An 18053-nucleotide genomic window follows, 5' to 3' on the forward strand; every position below is an offset into this window, starting at 1 on the left:
ATGAACCTAAAGGAGGACCATGAGCCTAGAGGAGGACCATGAGCCTAGAGGAGGACCATGAGCCTAGAGGAGGACCATGAGCCTAGAGGAGGACCATGAGCCTGGAGGAGGACCATGAGCCTAGAGGAGGACCAACTCGTCCATTGTTAAACGGGAGCGGAGGCGTCTGTGTTCAGCCGTCTCCCTCTTCTCTATCGCTCCGCACCCAAGCAGCCGTCAGGCACTAACGATCTATTGTTATGTTGATGGTCCTTCATTTGCATGTGAACAATAGTTTTTGGCCGTCTCCAGCAAACTGGTTGATCCGCCGTGAGAAGGTGCTATTTATAAGACTGAGTTGTTTTTATTCATTCAGTCTTTATTTATAGGTTAGTCTCATTTTCTGAGTCTGAGATTGTCATTGTATGTTTCCATACAATGGAGAAATTAGTTCTCTGTATTTAAGTCATTGCACGTGAGATACAACCAGATGGAGCGATGGGCAGCTATGTAAGCACCCGGGGAGGGATTGGGTGTCAGAGACACTACGATGTGAGAATGGCTGCAGTCAGACCGTGACTTTCTGGTCTCGGGTTCTGGTCTCGGGTCGGCTCTACCCCAGGGGTGGGCAACATTTTTTACCAGAGGGCCAAATCAAGATATTTAAAGCAATTGAAGGGCGTCTGAGAGAAATAGTAAATAGATTTTCTTCAAGATAATCTGGAACACTTATTTCAGGCTTTATCTTGTAGCAAAGTTAGCATGCTTGATAAAAATGTCTCCTCAATACTCTTGGAATACAAGACATAGACCTATTCATTGTACACTGGACATGTCTCATAATGTCTTGACACATGAGTGTTAACTTAAATATGTAAAAAAAAATACAATATTCTTGCTTTTTGGAGGCTATAAGGTTCAGTCTAGTTTTGGAAACAACTTCAGGAAAAAAGTTTTGGTTATTCTTAATCCCAAAGTTTTTGATGTAGTTGTCCAAGAGATTTAATTTGGACTTGAGTTTAATTGATAACATGCAAGTTTTCATCAACTTAAGGGAAACAAAGTTCTCTTCTCCTCTCCCCTTCCCGGATCGTTTGCTCAGAAGGAACACACGCTTATGTCAGAATTAAACAACATCTTTATTTTTACAGACTTCAAAATGCGTGAACAAGAGAGAATTGTATCAATATAAATATTACCTGACATCAAGGGACCCTCTGTACAATTCTGACGTGTCTCAAGGTTCTTCCAACATTTATAGACTGTTTTCTCCACCCAGTGACACTTCCTGTTTTCAATTCCTGTCCAATAAACACCTTATAGACTCTCTGAAGTCCCTGTCTAATTTATCAGACACACATCAGCTGTCCTCTCTTTCCACTGAGTACATGACCCTTCAGCACAAAGCCACATAATCTTATCAAGACTGTGAGATTCTGGTTACAAAAGTAATTCTGACCAATTAAGCTACTCAGCATTACTTATTTTATAATTCCCACACACACTCAAATGATGTGAACTATAATTTAACTTCAGTTACCTGAGGAAGAACCTTTTTGATGTTTTTGTCATTAAAGGCCTCCTTAGAAATAAGTCACTATTGTCCTACTGACAGCAGACAGTGTCATGGTTTGATTTTAAAGTTAGCAGCCCTTGAAAATATATTATTCATCAGCTTATGGCCACATCTAACAGAAATTCTAGCCATCTTTATATGATCTGTTTTCCATAATTCATAATTAAACCTTATATTCACCAGTCCATATTATGTTATTTCCCACAATTTATCATCAAAGGTTATTTGATTCCCAACATTATTCAAAAGTTGTCTTCTTTTCAATTAAGAATATTGAGGGCTGGATAGAGATTGTCCACTTTTGGCCCTAGGGCCATATTTTGCCCATGTCTGCTCTAGCCCATAAAGAGAGACCAGTTTTAAACAAAGAATACAGACAACATTACAGCTCCTCAGACTGAAGAAGTCTTTGGATAAGAGACAAACATTTCAACAAAGAAGAATCCGTCCAGAAAGACCTGATTCAAGCTCGATAGACGCTGAAAATAAACTCAAAACGCTGCCTCCTCCTGACCTGGAGGGGGCGCTGTGGACATGATGGACGTTGACTTCCGGTTGAACTTCCGGTGTCGGGTCGCACGCTTTCCTTCCGCGGCTTTGTCAAACGCAAACCTCACGAATTAGCTTACAGGCTATCGGGAAAATAAAGACAAAATGAGCAAAGCACACCCACCAGAGCTGAAGAAGTAAGTTAACTGGGGTTTTAAGTAACATCTGCATATGTTTGCTTTGGTCTGGTTGTTTATTTTTAACGAGAAATACGTTAGTGGCGCTGCGTTTTGTATGAAAATGCTAACATTAGCTATCCCATCTGAAACTGTCGCTGATCGAAAATGATGTTTTTCTTTTCAGATTTATGGACAAGAAGCTTTCATGTGAGTATGGTGTTCTTCTGATTTTCAAACCTATCAAGTTCTTGAATTAGATTTTTTTGGGGCCATAAAAGTAAAGAAGCTTTAGCTGTTCTGCTGTACCTGTGTTATTAATTTTCTTTTTAAAAATACACTGTCACCCTAAATAGTTTTTGATCGAGTCACTAAGAAGTATTTTTTTTACACCTTAACGGTTTTTGTAAACGTACAACTGTAGTTGCAATTTATTTGGTTTTAAATTTAAAGGAAACCTGTGAATCAGCCAGATGTTGCCAGGATTACTAATTTAATCTGGAGCTCCTGGCAAGATGAAGGTAAATGGGCAAAGTGAGAACAAGATTTGACTTAATAACTTCATTTTTAATTTTTTTCAACTAAACTTCCAACAAAATATATTTTCAGGTTTGTCACATAGGCCTAAAAAAGCACCAAATCCTGTTTTTATTTTTTTTTTTTAAGAAAATTTAATGTGATAGTTTGCAAAATGTGTGGATTTATGTTCTGAATTAATAATCTATCGACCATAGCCTCTGTAGAGCTCGAATCAAAAAGACCATTTTAATACGCTGCATTGCAAATTAATATATTAGTTTATCACAAGTTAAAAATCTTGAACTTTCTTTTCTAAGTAATTCAATTTAACTTGTTTGTATTTGTGACGTCATTCAGTCTGACTGGTTTTCAAACGTGAAAGGTTTATTTTGTTTTCCTGTCCCTTTTAGTGAAGTTGAATGGAGGCAGGCACGTGCAGGGCATCCTGCGAGGGTTCGACCCCTTCATGAACCTGGTGGTGGACGACTGTCTGGAGATGGGCCCAGGAGGACAACAGAACACCATCGGCATGGTGGTGAGTACCTGAGCAGCTCTTACTGCTTAGTCAACAAACGACATAAAACACCTCAGTTTGTGCACGTGAGTTTGAGAATAATCACTTTATTTAATAATCACTGTTGTGGGAAAGAATGACATCATTTAAGACTCACTTCCTCTTAAAGGAAATTGCTGATATTAAGACTTTGTTTTGTTAGCCCTGTCCTGTTCGGACCTAATCTGTGATTATTTTTCTTTTAAAGGTGATCAGGGGAAACAGCATCATCATGTTGGAGGCTTTAGAGCGAGTATGAGAGCAACGGAGAGAACGAGCATCAACTTTTTACTTTCTTTGTCCCAGTTTGGTTAATGGTCATAGCTTTTGTATATCACCGAGTTGTGAGATGTTTGGATGATTATTGTGAATAAATATTTTTGTTTCTATTCGGTTTTGTTCTTTATTTTATTGTATAAGTTATTGCACTGTTTAACTTAAACAACATTATAATAAGCCACATTTAGTTTATATGGTCAAACATAATTTCTTTGCATGCTTTTGTGACATATTTTACGTTTGCAATGATTTTGTGTTAGTCCCAATCCGGGCTAGTGATAAGTGTATCTGGAAGTTCATTCACGGTAAAACACTTGCCAAAACAAACATGCAAGTTCATCCAATAGAGGATTGATTACTCACTGTGGCAACATCTGAAAAGGAAACACGCTTTTGAGAACACAAGTCCTACACTTCACACATACTCTTGTTTTTTTTTGTTGCTAAAAAGCAGAAAACTTAACGTATCTAATATGTGATATTTTCTTTGTGCAGATCAGCTTTGTATTGAGCAGGACTTGGTCCAGAACATTAAAATAAGGTCAAATGGGGAGTGAGGATCTTAATAGTCCCAACACACGTTCAGAGTTTGAATTAAAATAAATCTGTCACAGTATACACCAAGTCTTGAGTTAACATTTTTTGCTCGTACCGTTTATTTTGGTTTAACTTAAACAACCTGAGTGAAAATATAGAAATGTTTTTCTAGAGATCTGTACTTTAATAGTACTGTAAATAATATCAAGACTGACCGGCAGGGGGCGTCTTAGACCATGTTATTTACTTTATTAAACAAGTGACACAAAAACTTTGAATATTGAAACATTTGACAAGTTTTCTACATTTTGAGATAAGTGTACAGTATTGACTTTTTTTGGTCAGGCTCGTAGAATTTATTAAGGGAGCTACTTCCGGTCCTTATGCGGAAGTAGCTGAAAAGTTCTCTGGCTAATCATTAAGAATTATTTTTATGACATTTATTTTTAATATTGGATACCCTTCTCCCATATTAATCATTTTGATAATCATGTGCATTTCTGTTCTCATTAAACTGAATGTCTTTTAAGAGCCTTCGTTAATTTCGTTTGACTTTTATTTTGAAAGGGCGGATGTCGTCACCGCGGTTCCGTAACTCTTAACGTCGCGTTTCGTCGGTGTTTGACGTCATGTGGAAAGTAGCAATGTCGGAGGAGGTTGGCATGGCGGTACAATCGGTGCTGGAGCGGGTGAACCAGGCTGCGGCGCGGCGGCCCAAGGTAACCGCGGTCCGGGAAGGTCTCCGCTCGGCAGCTCTGACGCTCCGGTGTCGGCGCCCGGATCAAAGCGTCCGCGCAGAAAGCACGAGCGGTTGTTACGTAAGGCTGCCAAACATCTCACGGTTTGGATGGAACACAGCGAGCTTCTGGTGGCAGCACTTCCATGACACGATGCATGACTTAAACTGGCAGCGTGGTTCGTGCGTGCGTGCAGAGGATTAATATCATTTTGTGGTTATGAATCGAAGCACGTGGGCGCGCTTTGTGCAGGATGTCCGTCTGAATGACATTTTTATGAGTTGCTCCTGTAAGGTCTTCCACCATCATTTTATTTCTTTATGCTTTAGTTCTAAGGGTTTGTACTTGTAATGTTTGAAGGGTTTCTGGAGGTATGTCAAAGTTTTTCTTTAAACGGTGGCCATATTTGAACAAGAGGACAGGCAAGTGGAAGAGAGCCTAGAGAGGTAGAGGCTGATCATTTTAGTTTATTTATGGCCAAAGTATAGTAATCAGGACACCAACTTATTATTTTTTTTTGGCCCAGATTTAGTTTTCATTGAATAATGATTTTTCAGCTAAATTAGCTTCTATTTATCACAAACTATGAAACCAAACCTAAAACGTTTCCCTCAAACGGTGCACCATTTTCTCCTGGAGTTTCCCAGAGTGCTTGATGTGCTGGTCTTGAACGTGAGTCCACAGTCGGTGTCAACAAAACCGTTTATAATCTGCATTTTTCTACAAATTCGAGCGTGGACTTGTTCAGAACGGTTGGACTTCATCCTGAACTTTTTTCCCGTGGACGCAGCCATTCTTAACCTATTTTCTGCCACTTCGGCTGTTTTTGCAAGTCAACAAACACGTGTCAGTTCAGTCACAAATTAAGCTCCTTTTTATGTGTTTGTTAAATTTTTTATGTAGGGAGCTATTAACCATCGATATTTGGAAAATCGTGCAGATTTTGTTGCTTTCTTAGCTTTTTTTAACTGATCTTGACGTAGCCATGAGGACCTTTAACAGCCTTAGCAGAAATTGTAAAAATATTGGAATAATAGAAGAGCTTTCTTGTTTAAACGAGCTAAACTGTGGGAAACATTAAACTGCCTTGATCAAGTATGTATAGCCATGTTTTGTTTTTTGAAAGTGGCCAATATCGACTCAGCTGAATAATTGGGCTTCCTCTAGGCAGGGTGGCAGTCAGTAGAAGTAAGACACGGTTCATGTTTGTGAACGAGAGGGAGACAGGTGGAGCATACTAGCTGCAAGGAGTAGACGGCACCCTAAAGTACCGGGGGGTCAACTGTCCAAAGCAGAGACACTTTTTGACACACCTGGTTTGAGTGAGGGTGATTACCAGGTTTCTGCAGAGCCTGAAGACCCGCTGAAGAGCAGGGAAACGACTAAAACCTACAGTATGGTGGCCCTCAAGGACCAGGATTGGGCACCACTGATCCAGAGCAATGTGCAGAATGAAAGGGGTGAAGAAGAGAGAGCAGGCGGGGTGGAGGGGATGGAGACGAGTGATTTGTGACATAAAGAGCGCTGCGTGAAAACAGATTTACCAGATGGTAGTGAGACCTGCCATGAGGGGATGATGTTTGGATTTTCACGGGGAGGGACCTAAATGGACAGGATCAGAACTGAGGGCGCCAGGACGGCTCAGGTTTGGAGATAAAGTCAGAGAGAAAAGGTTGAGATGGTTTGGACGTGCAGAGGAGGGATAGTGGATCATTTGCACCGAGAAGGTTCATGGATGTGAAGGTTCTGGTGACGGACTCCTGGCACACGTGGAGGCAGATGATCCTCTGTCCAGACCTGAGATTTAAGGAGTCGTCGACTAAAAACCGGGTTTATCAACGTGGTGTGTCGTGTTTCCTTAAAAATATTGATAAAAAACTGAACGAGTGGAGGACAAACGTAGAAGTGCTAACCTGAAAGTACTGTACATTTAACACGTGAGCAGAACTGAAGGTCACGTCCCTTAAAGAGAGCAGAAAATCCAGCGAAGGCCCGAGAGACACGTCATCCTTCAGCTGATCTTCTGTAGGTCAAGTTTTCTGCTAACGGCTCTTCGGGAATCACCTTGCTGATGCTAATGCTATTCTCTGTCCGTTGAACTGTAGTATTTTTGTTATTTTACGTTATTTGCCTAATGAAAAGGGAATTGTGTGCGTATTTTCTCAAAAGTTTAAACTTCAGGAAATGATCCGTCAAGAACTGAACTGAAAAAGTGTCCAAAGTCCTAAAGAAAAACCTTGAAAGACCTTCAGAAACATCCACCCATCAAGATCACGCTAAAAGATTATGAAATATCTGGCTGCATGGAAGCAAAATATACAAAAAGTATACTTGTTTTTTTTGCACGGTACTGTAAGATGAAGGTTATCTCAGCTGAGGCTTGTTTGAATGCTCGGCGTGTTCCAGAGTCATCCAGACGTCTCCGGACTGCTAATAAACAAAACCACCTGTTCTGACTTTTACCAGCACCTCGGCTTTGACGTGGCCTCTTTATTATTCTGTAAAAAAAAAAAAACGAACCCACTGAGACGCTGCTCGAAAACAGAGCTAACATCCTGCGCCGCGCTCCGATCTGATACGAATGAAGAATGTGTCGTCCTTCTGCAGACGGTCCCGGCTGTTCCGCCTCGCCTCGTTGCTGTCAGCAAGACGAAACCCCCGGAGATGATCGTAGAGGCCTACAGACAAGGACAGCGCAACTTTGGAGAGAATTATGTGAGTTAAAGAAAAAAGAGTCATTGCTTGTGTCCCAAGATAAACTCTGTAACTGAAGCCTGACCCTTCTCTGTGTCTGAACAGGTCAACGAGCTCGTGGACAAAGCTTCAGATTCTTTGGTAGGTTCGTGTTTTTCATGGTTGGAGTGGATATTTGAATCTAAAATAAATGTTTGTCTGTCTTCATTCAGATTTCAGAATCCTGTCCAGACATCAAATGGCATTTTATCGGCCATCTACAGAAGAATAACGTCAACAAACTTTTGAGTGAGTGCCCGTCAACTTTCTGAGTTTTTCTTCTTGATGTTTCCATCTTTTTCTGATTCTACTGTTTTTATGACTCGGGGTGTATTTTAAAGGATCCGGTCCTTACCAGGTTCACTCAGATCTGCATTCTGGGTAAACCTCTCCTCTTGGTCTGGTTCTGTCCCACAAGTCTCACAAAGCTTCAGATGAAACTTTACAAAGCAAAGTCGTGCTGCCGTGTTGTTTTTAGAGACAAGAGGCTTCCTCCTGCAACACACCGACCATGACCTTTGACCTCTGACCTGCTAACTGAGGCCTGTAAAGTCTGCGACGGAGCTCATTTCTCTGAGTATTGCACGGTCTGACCTTCAGGGTGAATTAGCTGGGCTGTTCACCCTGTGCAGATCGTCAGCTGTAATAAATGTTTCCCACTTCTTCTCTGCAGAATGATGGACTGCAAATAAAGTGACCTTTGACCCTCCCCAGGTTGATGTGCAACAGTTTTCTTCTCCAACCTCTTCGCTGATGTCTTTCCATCTTGGCATTGTGTTAACACACATCTGTAGGAGCTCCTGAAGGTGGTTCCTCTGGTGATAGTTACGTGTGACGAGCAGCTCCTGGATGATCCTGAACCTCTGAGATCCTGTGGAAGCTGCAGAGTCTTCACTCACACCTCTAACGTTTTGTTTTTATTTAATAAGTAATGACGCCGGGGAATCTGTTGGGTGTTTTTGTTCACGTGAGGATAGCTTTAAATCATTTAGAACCTGGTAAAGACCAGATCACTTTCAGCGTCCTGACCGGTACAACTCTTCTTCTTTCTGTCCCAGATTATTGTACACGCTTGATTCCTCTCTCGTCCTCCAGGTGTTCCCAATCTGTTCCTCGTGGAGACGATCGACTCGGCCAAACTGGCTGACAAGGTGGACAGCTCGTGGCAGCGCGTCCGGGGCGCCAGCAGCCAGAGGCTAAAAGTCATGGTCCAGGTCAACACCAGCGGAGAGCAGAGTGAGTGTCGCCGATCCAGAGGCGCGCTGGCAGGTTCAGGTTAATGAAGGGCGTTGCATGTTGGTTGCAGGCAAACACGGCCTGCCGCCGGAGGAGACGGTGGACACGGTCAAACACATCCTGTCCCGGTGCCCCGCCCTGCACTTCTCAGGACTCATGACCATCGGGCGTTACGGCCACAACCTCACCCTGGGCTCCAACCCCGACTTTCAGGTACAAGAACCTCGTCAAGGACATGCTCCGTTTAAAACTCTTCACAAGTTGGCAGAATTTCTACGATAAATGTTTTTGTACGAGTTTGTCTTCTAAAGATCGAGACCTACAGGAACATCTAAAAAAAAAAAAACGATTGTGTCGTATATTAATATTTTTTTCATCTACTATATAGATTAATTACACAGAGTGAAATATTTCAAGCCTTTATTTCTTTCAGAGGAATTTCTCAGACCATGAGTTTTGGTTTTTCATTATTTGTAAGTTATAATGATCAGGATCACCAGAAATAAAGGCTTGAAATATTTCACTCTGTGCGTAATGAATCTATATAATGTTTCACTTTCTGAAGTGATGGACAAAAATAACTTTTTCACCATATTCAAATTTTGTGAGAAGTTTTATAAATGTGTTTTGCAGTTGCTGCTGAGTCGGAGGCAGGAGGTGTGTGACAGTCTGAACATGCCTCTGGAGGAGGTGGAGCTCAGCATGGGCATGTCCAACGACTTTGAGCACGCGGTGAGTCCCCGAGCGTACGACCACACAGACCGTTATTTACAACTAGCTGCAAAATAAAGTGTACGCCACGACTTTAGTCCAAGGTTTCTGTAACCGTCTTTAACGAACACTGAAACCTCCGACACTCGAGTGATGACTGACTCGGAAATGAAGGAAACTTGAAACGGCTCATTTATAACCCAGGAGGCCATAAAGTTAAAATAACAAGATAAAGATATAAGAACTGATCAGGGTCATGCTAATTACAGTACCTTGTAAAAGTTTCCATAACCCTTGAACTTTTCCACATTTTGTCCTGTTAAAAACAAAAAAATCAAAGAATCTCACTGAGATTTTATGTGACAAACCAACACAAGGTACTGCATAATTGTAGCTATATATATATATATATATACACACACACACAAATAAAAGTGTTAAAGTGTGGCATGTGTTTCGTAATCGTACATTTTTGCTCGTTCATTTATTTTTGTAAGACAGCTGCAGCTCAGTCAGACTGGATGGAGAGCGTATGTGAACAGCAGTGTTCACGTCTTGCCACATGTTCTCAGCTGATTTTAGGTCTGGACTTTGACCGGGTCATCTTACAACATGAGTTCGTGTTGTTCCGACGCATTCTGTTGTATATTGAGGTCACTGTCCTGCTGGAAGGTGAAACTTTGCCCCAGTTTTTGTTTTGTTTTCCCAGGATGCTCCTGTGTTTAGTTTCTCCATCTTCTCTGTCCGTGCTGAAGAAGAGCATCCCCCACAGCATGATGCTGCCACCTCTGTGTTTCACAGTGGGGATGGTGCGTTCAGGGTCATGTGAACCTTTTGTTCGGTCTGAGCAGAGCAGATTCTTCCTCGTTTGATGCATGACTGATACATGTGACTTGTGTCAAACTGCAAACAGAACGTTCCTTCAGTATTGAGTCTTTTTCCACTCTTCCTTAAACACCAGATTTATGGAGCACGACTCGGTTGTCCTATAGACAGATTGTTCCACCTGAGCCGTGGGTCTCTGCAGTTCCTCCAGAGTTACCATCAGGCTTCTTGGCTGCTTCTCAGATTAATGCTCTCCTTGCTCTTTCAGTTTAGGTAAGGGGTGTTCAATCCTGGCCCTCCAGGGCCACTGTCCTGCACGTTTTAGATGTTTCTCTTAGGGGTGCACCGATAAATCGGCCCCGATTTCCTTAATTTGGGGAAATCGGAAATTGTCCGATACTTGCACGAGAAACCGATTTTTACAGATTTCTTTTGTATTTTTCACAACAATTGTCTGAACTTCATTAATATTTCAGAGCACTACCTCATGGCCAGTTAAAACCAGTTTGTATTGTTTCTAGGATATTGTCCAAGGGTATGTTTTTTGATAAGATTGGAAAATTGAAGGTGCATTGTGACATTATATCACCTGACGGTGTCGCTTATAAAACAAAATCAGTATCGGCCAAAATCGGGATCGGCAGGTCAGACCTTTTAGAAATCGGTGATCGACCAGAACCGCAATCGTGCACCCCTAGTTTCTCTGCTCCAACACGCCTGGTTTGAATCAGTGGATGATTTACATGCTTCTGCAAAACATGACGAGGTAATTCAACACATTCAGATGCGTCGGAGCAGGGAAACCGGTAAAATATGCAGGACAGTGGCCCTCAAGGACCAGGACTGGACACCCTGGATTAGGTGGATGACCGTCTTGGTAGGTTTGCAGTTACTTTTTCTATTTTTGGATGATGGATTCCACAGGTCTCTGTGAGGAATTCAAAGCTTGGGACAATGTTTCATAAACTAGCCCTGCTTTAAACATCTCAGCAACTTCATCCCTAAACTGTCTGCTGTGTTCCTTGGTCTTCATGATGCTGTTAATGTTCTGTTACAAACCTCTGAAGCCTTCAGAGAACAGCTGGATTAAAACTGAGATTAGATTACACACAACTGAATTACTAATTAGGTGGCTTCTAAAGGCAATTGGCTGCTCTGGATTTTAGTTGGTATCAAAGTATAAAAAGTTTAGTACAAGTACCGGTACATGCCACACTTTTCAGATTTTATTTGTAGAAAAACCATGAAAACCATTTATTTTGTTACTACGTCACCATTATGCATGAGTTTGTTGGTCTGTTACATAAACTCCAAGAAAAATTATTTAAAATATCTGGTTTTAACGTGACAAAATGTGGCTAAGTTCAACAGTAGGATTTTTATTTTTTATTTTTTTTTTAGATACTGTAGTTCTTTTTGGAAAAGAAAAGAAGAAACGATCAGGACGGTTAAAAAAATAGGAAACAAGAATCTAGAAAATCTTTCCCATAATCACAGAAAGCATGCACAGTTACTCTAATCTTATTCTAAGTAAAACAATTTTAAATATTTACTGATCAGGTAAGTAAGTAAGTAAGTAAGTAAACTTTATTTATATAGCACTTATCATAGATACAATCACAAAGTGCTGTACAACAATAAAAAATAAAAGCTTAAAATGAAATAAAATAATAACAACTCATTAATAAAAACAGTAAAAACAGCTGAAAAAAAACAGTAAAACATTTAACTAAAAGCTTGACGAAATAAAAATGTCTTAAGCTGCGTTTTAAAAGAATCAACAGAGTCGTTCACACGGAGAGACAGGGGCAGGGCATTCCACAGGCGGGGGGCTATGGCCTGAAAGGACAGGTCACCCCGAGTTTTAAACCGGGTCTTAGGAACCTTAAGAAGGTTCAGCGCTGAAGACCGAAGGGTGCGGGCTGGAGAATAAGGAAACAACATTTCAGTAATGTATTGGGGGGCCTGTCCATTTAAAGCTCTAAAAGTCAAAACTAAGATTTTAAAATTAATTCTAAATTCAACAGGCAGCCAATGAAGAGAAGGTATACTGAAGGTAAGATGAGCAGTGTCTCCAAAAGGTTTGGAGACTCAAAGAAAAAGTAACTTTATGCAAAATTGTAAACATTTGTAAATTAACTTGGAAAATTAATTTGCTATCAAATGAACTGTGTGCAAATTAATGCCAATCCAGAGGTGAAAGGCTGCAAAGTTTGTTCCTTAGGTCCAAAAACCACGATCTTTTTCTTGCCCGAGCTTAAAAGTAGAAAATTAAGTCATCCAGGATTTTATGTCTTCAAGATAAGCTTGTTGTCCAAGCACCTGATTGAATTCGAGTTTCATAGATAAATGTAACTGAGTATTATCAGCATAACAATGAAAATTTACCTAACGAATGCACATATGAGGTAAAGAGTACAAGCACTGAACCCTGAGGGACTCCTTGACAAACTCTGGTGTAGGTCGAAGATTCATAGATGTGAACAAACTGGAATTTATCAGATAAATGTAACAATGTTTTTCATAACAATTTGAAAATAAGCGTCCTCAACTTGATTAGACGTATAAACTCGTTTTCGTCGATAAGTTTCACCGTTTCACAGCTTTAGTCGATAATGCGGCGAATTCACAACTTCTATCTTTTTCTCTGCTTCGATTGGGTGCGCCGCCTTGGGTTGAAGATCGAAGTCGGCTCCACCAACGTCAGAGTCGGCAGCATCATCTTCGGCAACAGGGAGTATCCCAACAGCGCTGCGAACACTCCGAATCCCAGTCCGCTCCCCAGTCCGGCCCCCAGTCCAGAGAAAACCTCCAAGACGGTGTCAGAAGAAGCTGCCAAGAAGATGAAACATCTCACCGTCTCTGAACACTAAGAGATTATTCAAGTACATTCATGACGAAAGGATAAAAACCTCTTCATATGGAAAACTAACGTACACCCGGAGCTAGGATGGCAAACGTCTTGGAAATCTTTATGGAAATTCTCGTACTAATGACTTTTGATGTGCCCTTTTAGCTCTTTTGAACATTAAATTGACTTTGAGTTAGAAACTACTGTAGTTCTGCTGTTTTTAAACAGTATTTTAGTGCTTTGACTTCCAACACAAAGCTTTTTAGTGAAACTTACTAGAGAGAAACTTCTGATAATACGACCTAAAAGAATAGAAGTGGGGTTATGTGGAGTGGTTATTAGCAGTCATCATCTTACCTTCAGTAGTCAGTCGTTACTTTGGAGGATTGAGGACAGATCGTAGCATCATCAGCACCAGTTCGTGAAGGTCCTGGTTTTTCTTTGGAAGCCTGAATTTTGTGATTGCGCCAGTCAACCTGGCTCTGATCAAACTGGTTAGAAAAATAAAAAAACGTAAATGCTGGAGACTCATCGGCATTTACATTTGGACCTTTAAAGACAAATCAGAGCTTTATCGCCACCTGCTGGACTGGAGTGTGAAACCAGACTGTGTGCAGACGACCCTAAAGCCACTGAGAAGCAAACTGAACAAACTCAGGCAAAATTCAAGGGTGAGAATCTTTGAGCCTTTACGGTTGTGAATCAGAGGCTGTGGTACGATTAGAAAACAATAATAATGCCTTTCAGTTTGCTTGAATGTTTATATAATTAACAGATTTATATATATATGTGACCAGTGTTGACAAAATAAGTAGTTTTTTCAATATTGAGTTCAAATTATCGTTCTCAAAAGCTTCAAAATAAAACCTAGTTTGCTGAAATTTGACGATCACTTTGCAGCGGGGGGGGGGGGGTCTAGGATGATGTCATCAGGAATTCCTTCATTACTTTTAAAAAGGCGACTCCCTGGGCGTCACAATGACGCTAAAACATTACACCAAGGGTTTCCCCGGCTTTGCAGAGAAGAATGTTAACATTTAAAAGGAACGTAAAAAAGTTAGACAAAGGATAATTTTTTGAAAATATCTATTTGAAAGCTTAGATTTAAAGATAAATTAGAAATATTATATGCTATTTAACCATTTACTTGGTCCCACCTTTGTGCCACCGTCTGGATTCTGGCAAGAATCAACATTTTTACGTGTCTTTCATTACAGCCTGAGCTTATTCGCTCATTTTGCCAACACAGGTCGCAAATAACTGACTTATTTTATACATTTGTCAAAGAACCCCATTAGTTAGAGGCTGCTGACCCAACAATTAGCGTAGATGCTAACTTAATATTGAAAATGCCATAGAAAGGCTAGTTAGCATTGTGTCTTTCAGTGGAAATTTTTACACAAAATAAACGTTTGAGTTATCACTAAAGACACTGATGTTGTAACTTCAGCTGTTATTAACACGCAGATGTTCAGGCTTCGGTGAAAAAACTAAAATCTACGGGAACTCTACTGGGACAATCTGTACCAATGAGACACTTTTCTGCCGACTCCCTTAAAATGGCAGCGCAGACTAACAAAATGTTATCTCTGCAGCATCTAAATAGATTTGACCTTCCACATGTGGCAACGTTTGGGCAAAACTTCACCTGACGTTCCCGTGCACATGGCCACAGAAGACTGCGCCCTAGAATGACGTAAACTTAATTGAGAAAAGTTTGTCAACCCAGACTGTTTCAGGAGAAAATCTGTGGTGCGGATTTTCTCGTACAGGTTAAAGTTCCTGCGATGCAAGAGCGAGGTCCTGCAACTCGAAGACCCTCCCTCCCAAACGGTCCCGGCTGATCGGCGGCAGGATCCGCCTCGCTTTTAGGCGTATATAACCACTAGAAAATGTTTAACACTGAACTTGATTTAGATTGTGGAAATTTGTCCATGAATGATCCCCGCTCTGAGTAGCTCTTAACTTGAAAGATCATTCTGTTGCAGGTAAGATACTGATTGCTCACAAGCACTCCACAACCTCGCATCAACAGAAATTTACCTTTTCCTTTAAGATATTTAAGGATAGTGTTTGTCAGATGTTATTAACCTTAAGATTACTGCAGAGAACCTACTGAAACATCGTAACGGGAGGGAAAGACGAGGATTCGTTGTGCCGAAGTGTTTTCTATCCACGGTCGGGAGTCCCACGGACTACGATGTACCTTTTTATTGTACATACTTGAAGCAAAGACTTGATTTAAAACGGATCCCTTTATAACATTTAGTATTGTGCGTTTGATATGGTGATGTTTGATATGACGTGCCTAACGTGTCAAATCTTTATTCTTGATAATCCAGGTTTGGTTTTTGTGTTTAGTGTTCGAGTCCGTGCTGTGTAGTTTCCAGACACGAGAACGTGAATCTATGCAATGTTAGATTTTTAACCCGCAGCGGTTTCTTCAGAAGATGTCAGGAGCTGTTTTTGTCCGTTTCCATATAAAGTGTCGGTAAAAATCAAAAAAAGTGATCAACTTGTGGTTAGCTGTGATTTCTGTCTTGTTTGGTTCAGTCTGAGGCTCAAACCAAACAATAAATCTTATTGTTGACATTATCCAACAATTAATGCCTCTTTATTCACATTTCGATACTAAATGAACCTAAAGCTGCGGGCGTTTTGGCTAAAATCTTTATTAAGCACTTCGAGGCGACATCCAGACCAGAGTAAAGTTTACAGAATAACAAAAAACGCGTTCACAAGAGTTTAGTTCAGCAGCATGTAGTGTAACAGACGATTACAACCAAAACCTGCTCTATAATAATAAACTTGGCAAGAAAACAAGTGCTGCAGCCGCTCAATAAATAAGATCTGATGAAACTTCTTTACATTAAAAATGAGGACAGAATACTTCAGCTTCGACTTAAAGTTTGGGTAAAAGTCAGTAGAAAAACTTATTTACAAAAAAAACCCTCAAACTATTTACAGACTGATGGAGCTAAAATCTAACAAAGAACAAAATACACATTTATTCTAATCAATTAAAGAAATTCACACTGAAATGCAGCTGAAATCATAAAAATGTCTTGATCTAAAATAATCTGATCAGACAAGTTGATATCACCCACAGCCAGGAACACCAGGCGATCATGTAACTGAGCCTGACGATCCCATTTAAAAATTGATTTGCAAAATTGTCACATGTCAACATAACTCTGGTTCATTCTGGAGTTTAAGTGATTTTTTTTTTGTTGCCTGAATTATTCACAAGTCAGAGTTAAATGGATTAAACCAGGGGGTTCCCAACACTGGTCCTTGAGGAACGCCACCCTGCATGTTTTAGTTGTTTCTCTGCTTAGACACACCTGATTTTAACAAATGGGTGATTAGCAGGCTTCTGCAGAACGAGAGGAAGGAATTAAATCACTGAATCAGGTGTGCTGGAGCAGGGAAACATCTAAACCATGCAGGAAGGTGTTCCTCAAGGACCAGGATTGGGAACCCCTGAAAAGTAAAAGTCCAAAAAAAAAAAAAATAACTAGGAAAGACCAACAGAAATGTAAATTTCTGGAAGCAAAGTATACGGTAAACAAGAAATTAGTAAAAATGATGAGACATCAAGCACTGTTCCTTAAAGGTCCAACAGATTTTTCAGGCGTTTCATGCAGATGAAAAGGCTTCAGTGCTTAAATTTTTCATAAAGCATTTCTGAGGTGAAACTGCTGCTTCGAAATAATAAATGCGAGCGCAGAATTCCAGCTGCTTCGGTGAAAAATGTTGTATGAACTTTGACCGGTTGTTGGAACGCAGCTGGAAGAACGCGCAGAAACAACAAGACCAAAACGTAGAGCTGATGTTAGGGTCGTTTCTGGTAACACTTTTAACATTCTGGTTCTTCTACACTACTGAGAAACGTTTTTAACTTTTTCAGAGAAAAAGTCCACTGTTGTCCAGAAAACGTCACAAACACGGTGGTGACTGGAGTGTTCTGCTACAGAGGGAAAAAAGTTGGTTTGTGGGAGAGAACTCGAACTGTCGGTGGCTGATACCCAGTCCTCCTCCTGGTGGTTCTGTGCTAGAGGTGGACGTGTCCCAGTTCTGCAGAGTCCAGCTCGTCTCCTGGCTCACGTTACACCAGCTTCTTGGCCTCGAAGAAGCTCTTCAGGTGCCTCATCTGCCAGATGCCGGTGATGATGAGGATGAAGGTCTGAGCGATGGACCACCAGAGAACGCGCTGGTTGGTGCTCTCGCTCGTCATACGAAAGCGCTCCTCACGGTACTAGAAAACAGAACGAGTTGTTACGATGAGCCGAAGACCGACCCGTCAGGTGTCAGTGATCTCACCCTCTGGTAGTTCTGCTCCTTCTGGATCTGCTCCACTTGGTCCAGCAGCTGTCGCACGCGCAGCTGCAGCTCCGTCAGTTTGTCCTTCGCTGCGATCTCAGGGTAGTTGTTGGTGTGTTCTCCAACCTGGATCTCCAGGTGCACTCTCTGCAAACACCGTGAAGTGGTTTTTATTTGTTTTCATGGGAGCACACTCAGAACCGATCACATCAAGAAGAGACTGTTTGTCTCTAAAGTGCCAAAACAAGGCTCTAAACTCCAACAGTCTACTTTTATCAATTAAAATGGTCAAACTCGGCCGAGAAGCAAGACAAGTTCTAACAAATCATTTAGAGACAGGGAGGAAGTCTCGACTCGTCCTTCATTTCTTTGTGTTTTGGTCTAAAGGTGGTGCCCGACAGGTCAGAGACCAGCTGGTGCCTCAAGATGGAGAGGAAAAATCCTGAAAATTTTCTGTTGCAGTTTTACTGAATTCAGAGTCAGGTTTGGACATGTCCAGAGAGGAGGGACAGTGGTTTGGACATGTCCA

At 41.0% G+C, this 18053-nt stretch overlaps 3 protein-coding genes across 3 annotated transcripts in view; 2 read left to right on the forward strand and 1 right to left on the reverse strand.

Moving 5' to 3' along the window:
- The first annotated feature begins 2084 nt into the window (after positions 1–2084).
- On the forward strand, positions 2085–3654 carry snrpg (small nuclear ribonucleoprotein polypeptide G). The gene is made up of 4 exons (XM_037685048.1): positions 2085–2241; positions 2408–2430; positions 3150–3274; positions 3501–3654. Exons 1-4 carry the CDS (start codon positions 2210–2212, stop codon positions 3549–3551), a joined length of 231 nt encoding a protein of 76 aa, XP_037540976.1. The 5' UTR covers positions 2085–2209; the 3' UTR covers positions 3552–3654.
- A 1060-nt stretch (positions 3655–4714) lies between these two features.
- On the forward strand, positions 4715–14046 carry LOC119417764 (pyridoxal phosphate binding protein). The gene is made up of 8 exons (XM_037685047.1): positions 4715–4827; positions 7453–7560; positions 7645–7680; positions 7752–7827; positions 8674–8814; positions 8885–9027; positions 9448–9546; positions 13032–14046. Exons 1-8 carry the CDS (start codon positions 4738–4740, stop codon positions 13221–13223), a joined length of 885 nt encoding a protein of 294 aa, XP_037540975.1. The 5' UTR covers positions 4715–4737; the 3' UTR covers positions 13224–14046.
- Positions 14047–16820: 2774 nt separating this feature from the next.
- Positions 16821–18053, reverse strand: part of tmed4 (transmembrane p24 trafficking protein 4) — a 3983-nt gene continuing 2750 nt past the window's right edge. Inside the window, exons 4-5 of the mRNA XM_037685051.1 lie at positions 17525–17671; positions 16821–17459 (exon numbers count right to left, since the gene is read on the reverse strand). Coding sequence (XP_037540979.1) covers positions 17310–17459; positions 17525–17671 — 297 coding nt within the window. The 3' untranslated portion in view covers positions 16821–17309. The remainder of the gene's footprint in view (positions 17460–17524; positions 17672–18053) is intronic.

This window comes from Nematolebias whitei, chromosome 11 (assembly GCF_014905685.2).
Source record: "Nematolebias whitei isolate Nwh7 chromosome 11, NemWhi1, whole genome shotgun sequence".
In the NCBI taxonomy this organism is placed as follows: Eukaryota; Metazoa; Chordata; class Actinopteri; order Cyprinodontiformes; family Rivulidae; genus Nematolebias; species Nematolebias whitei.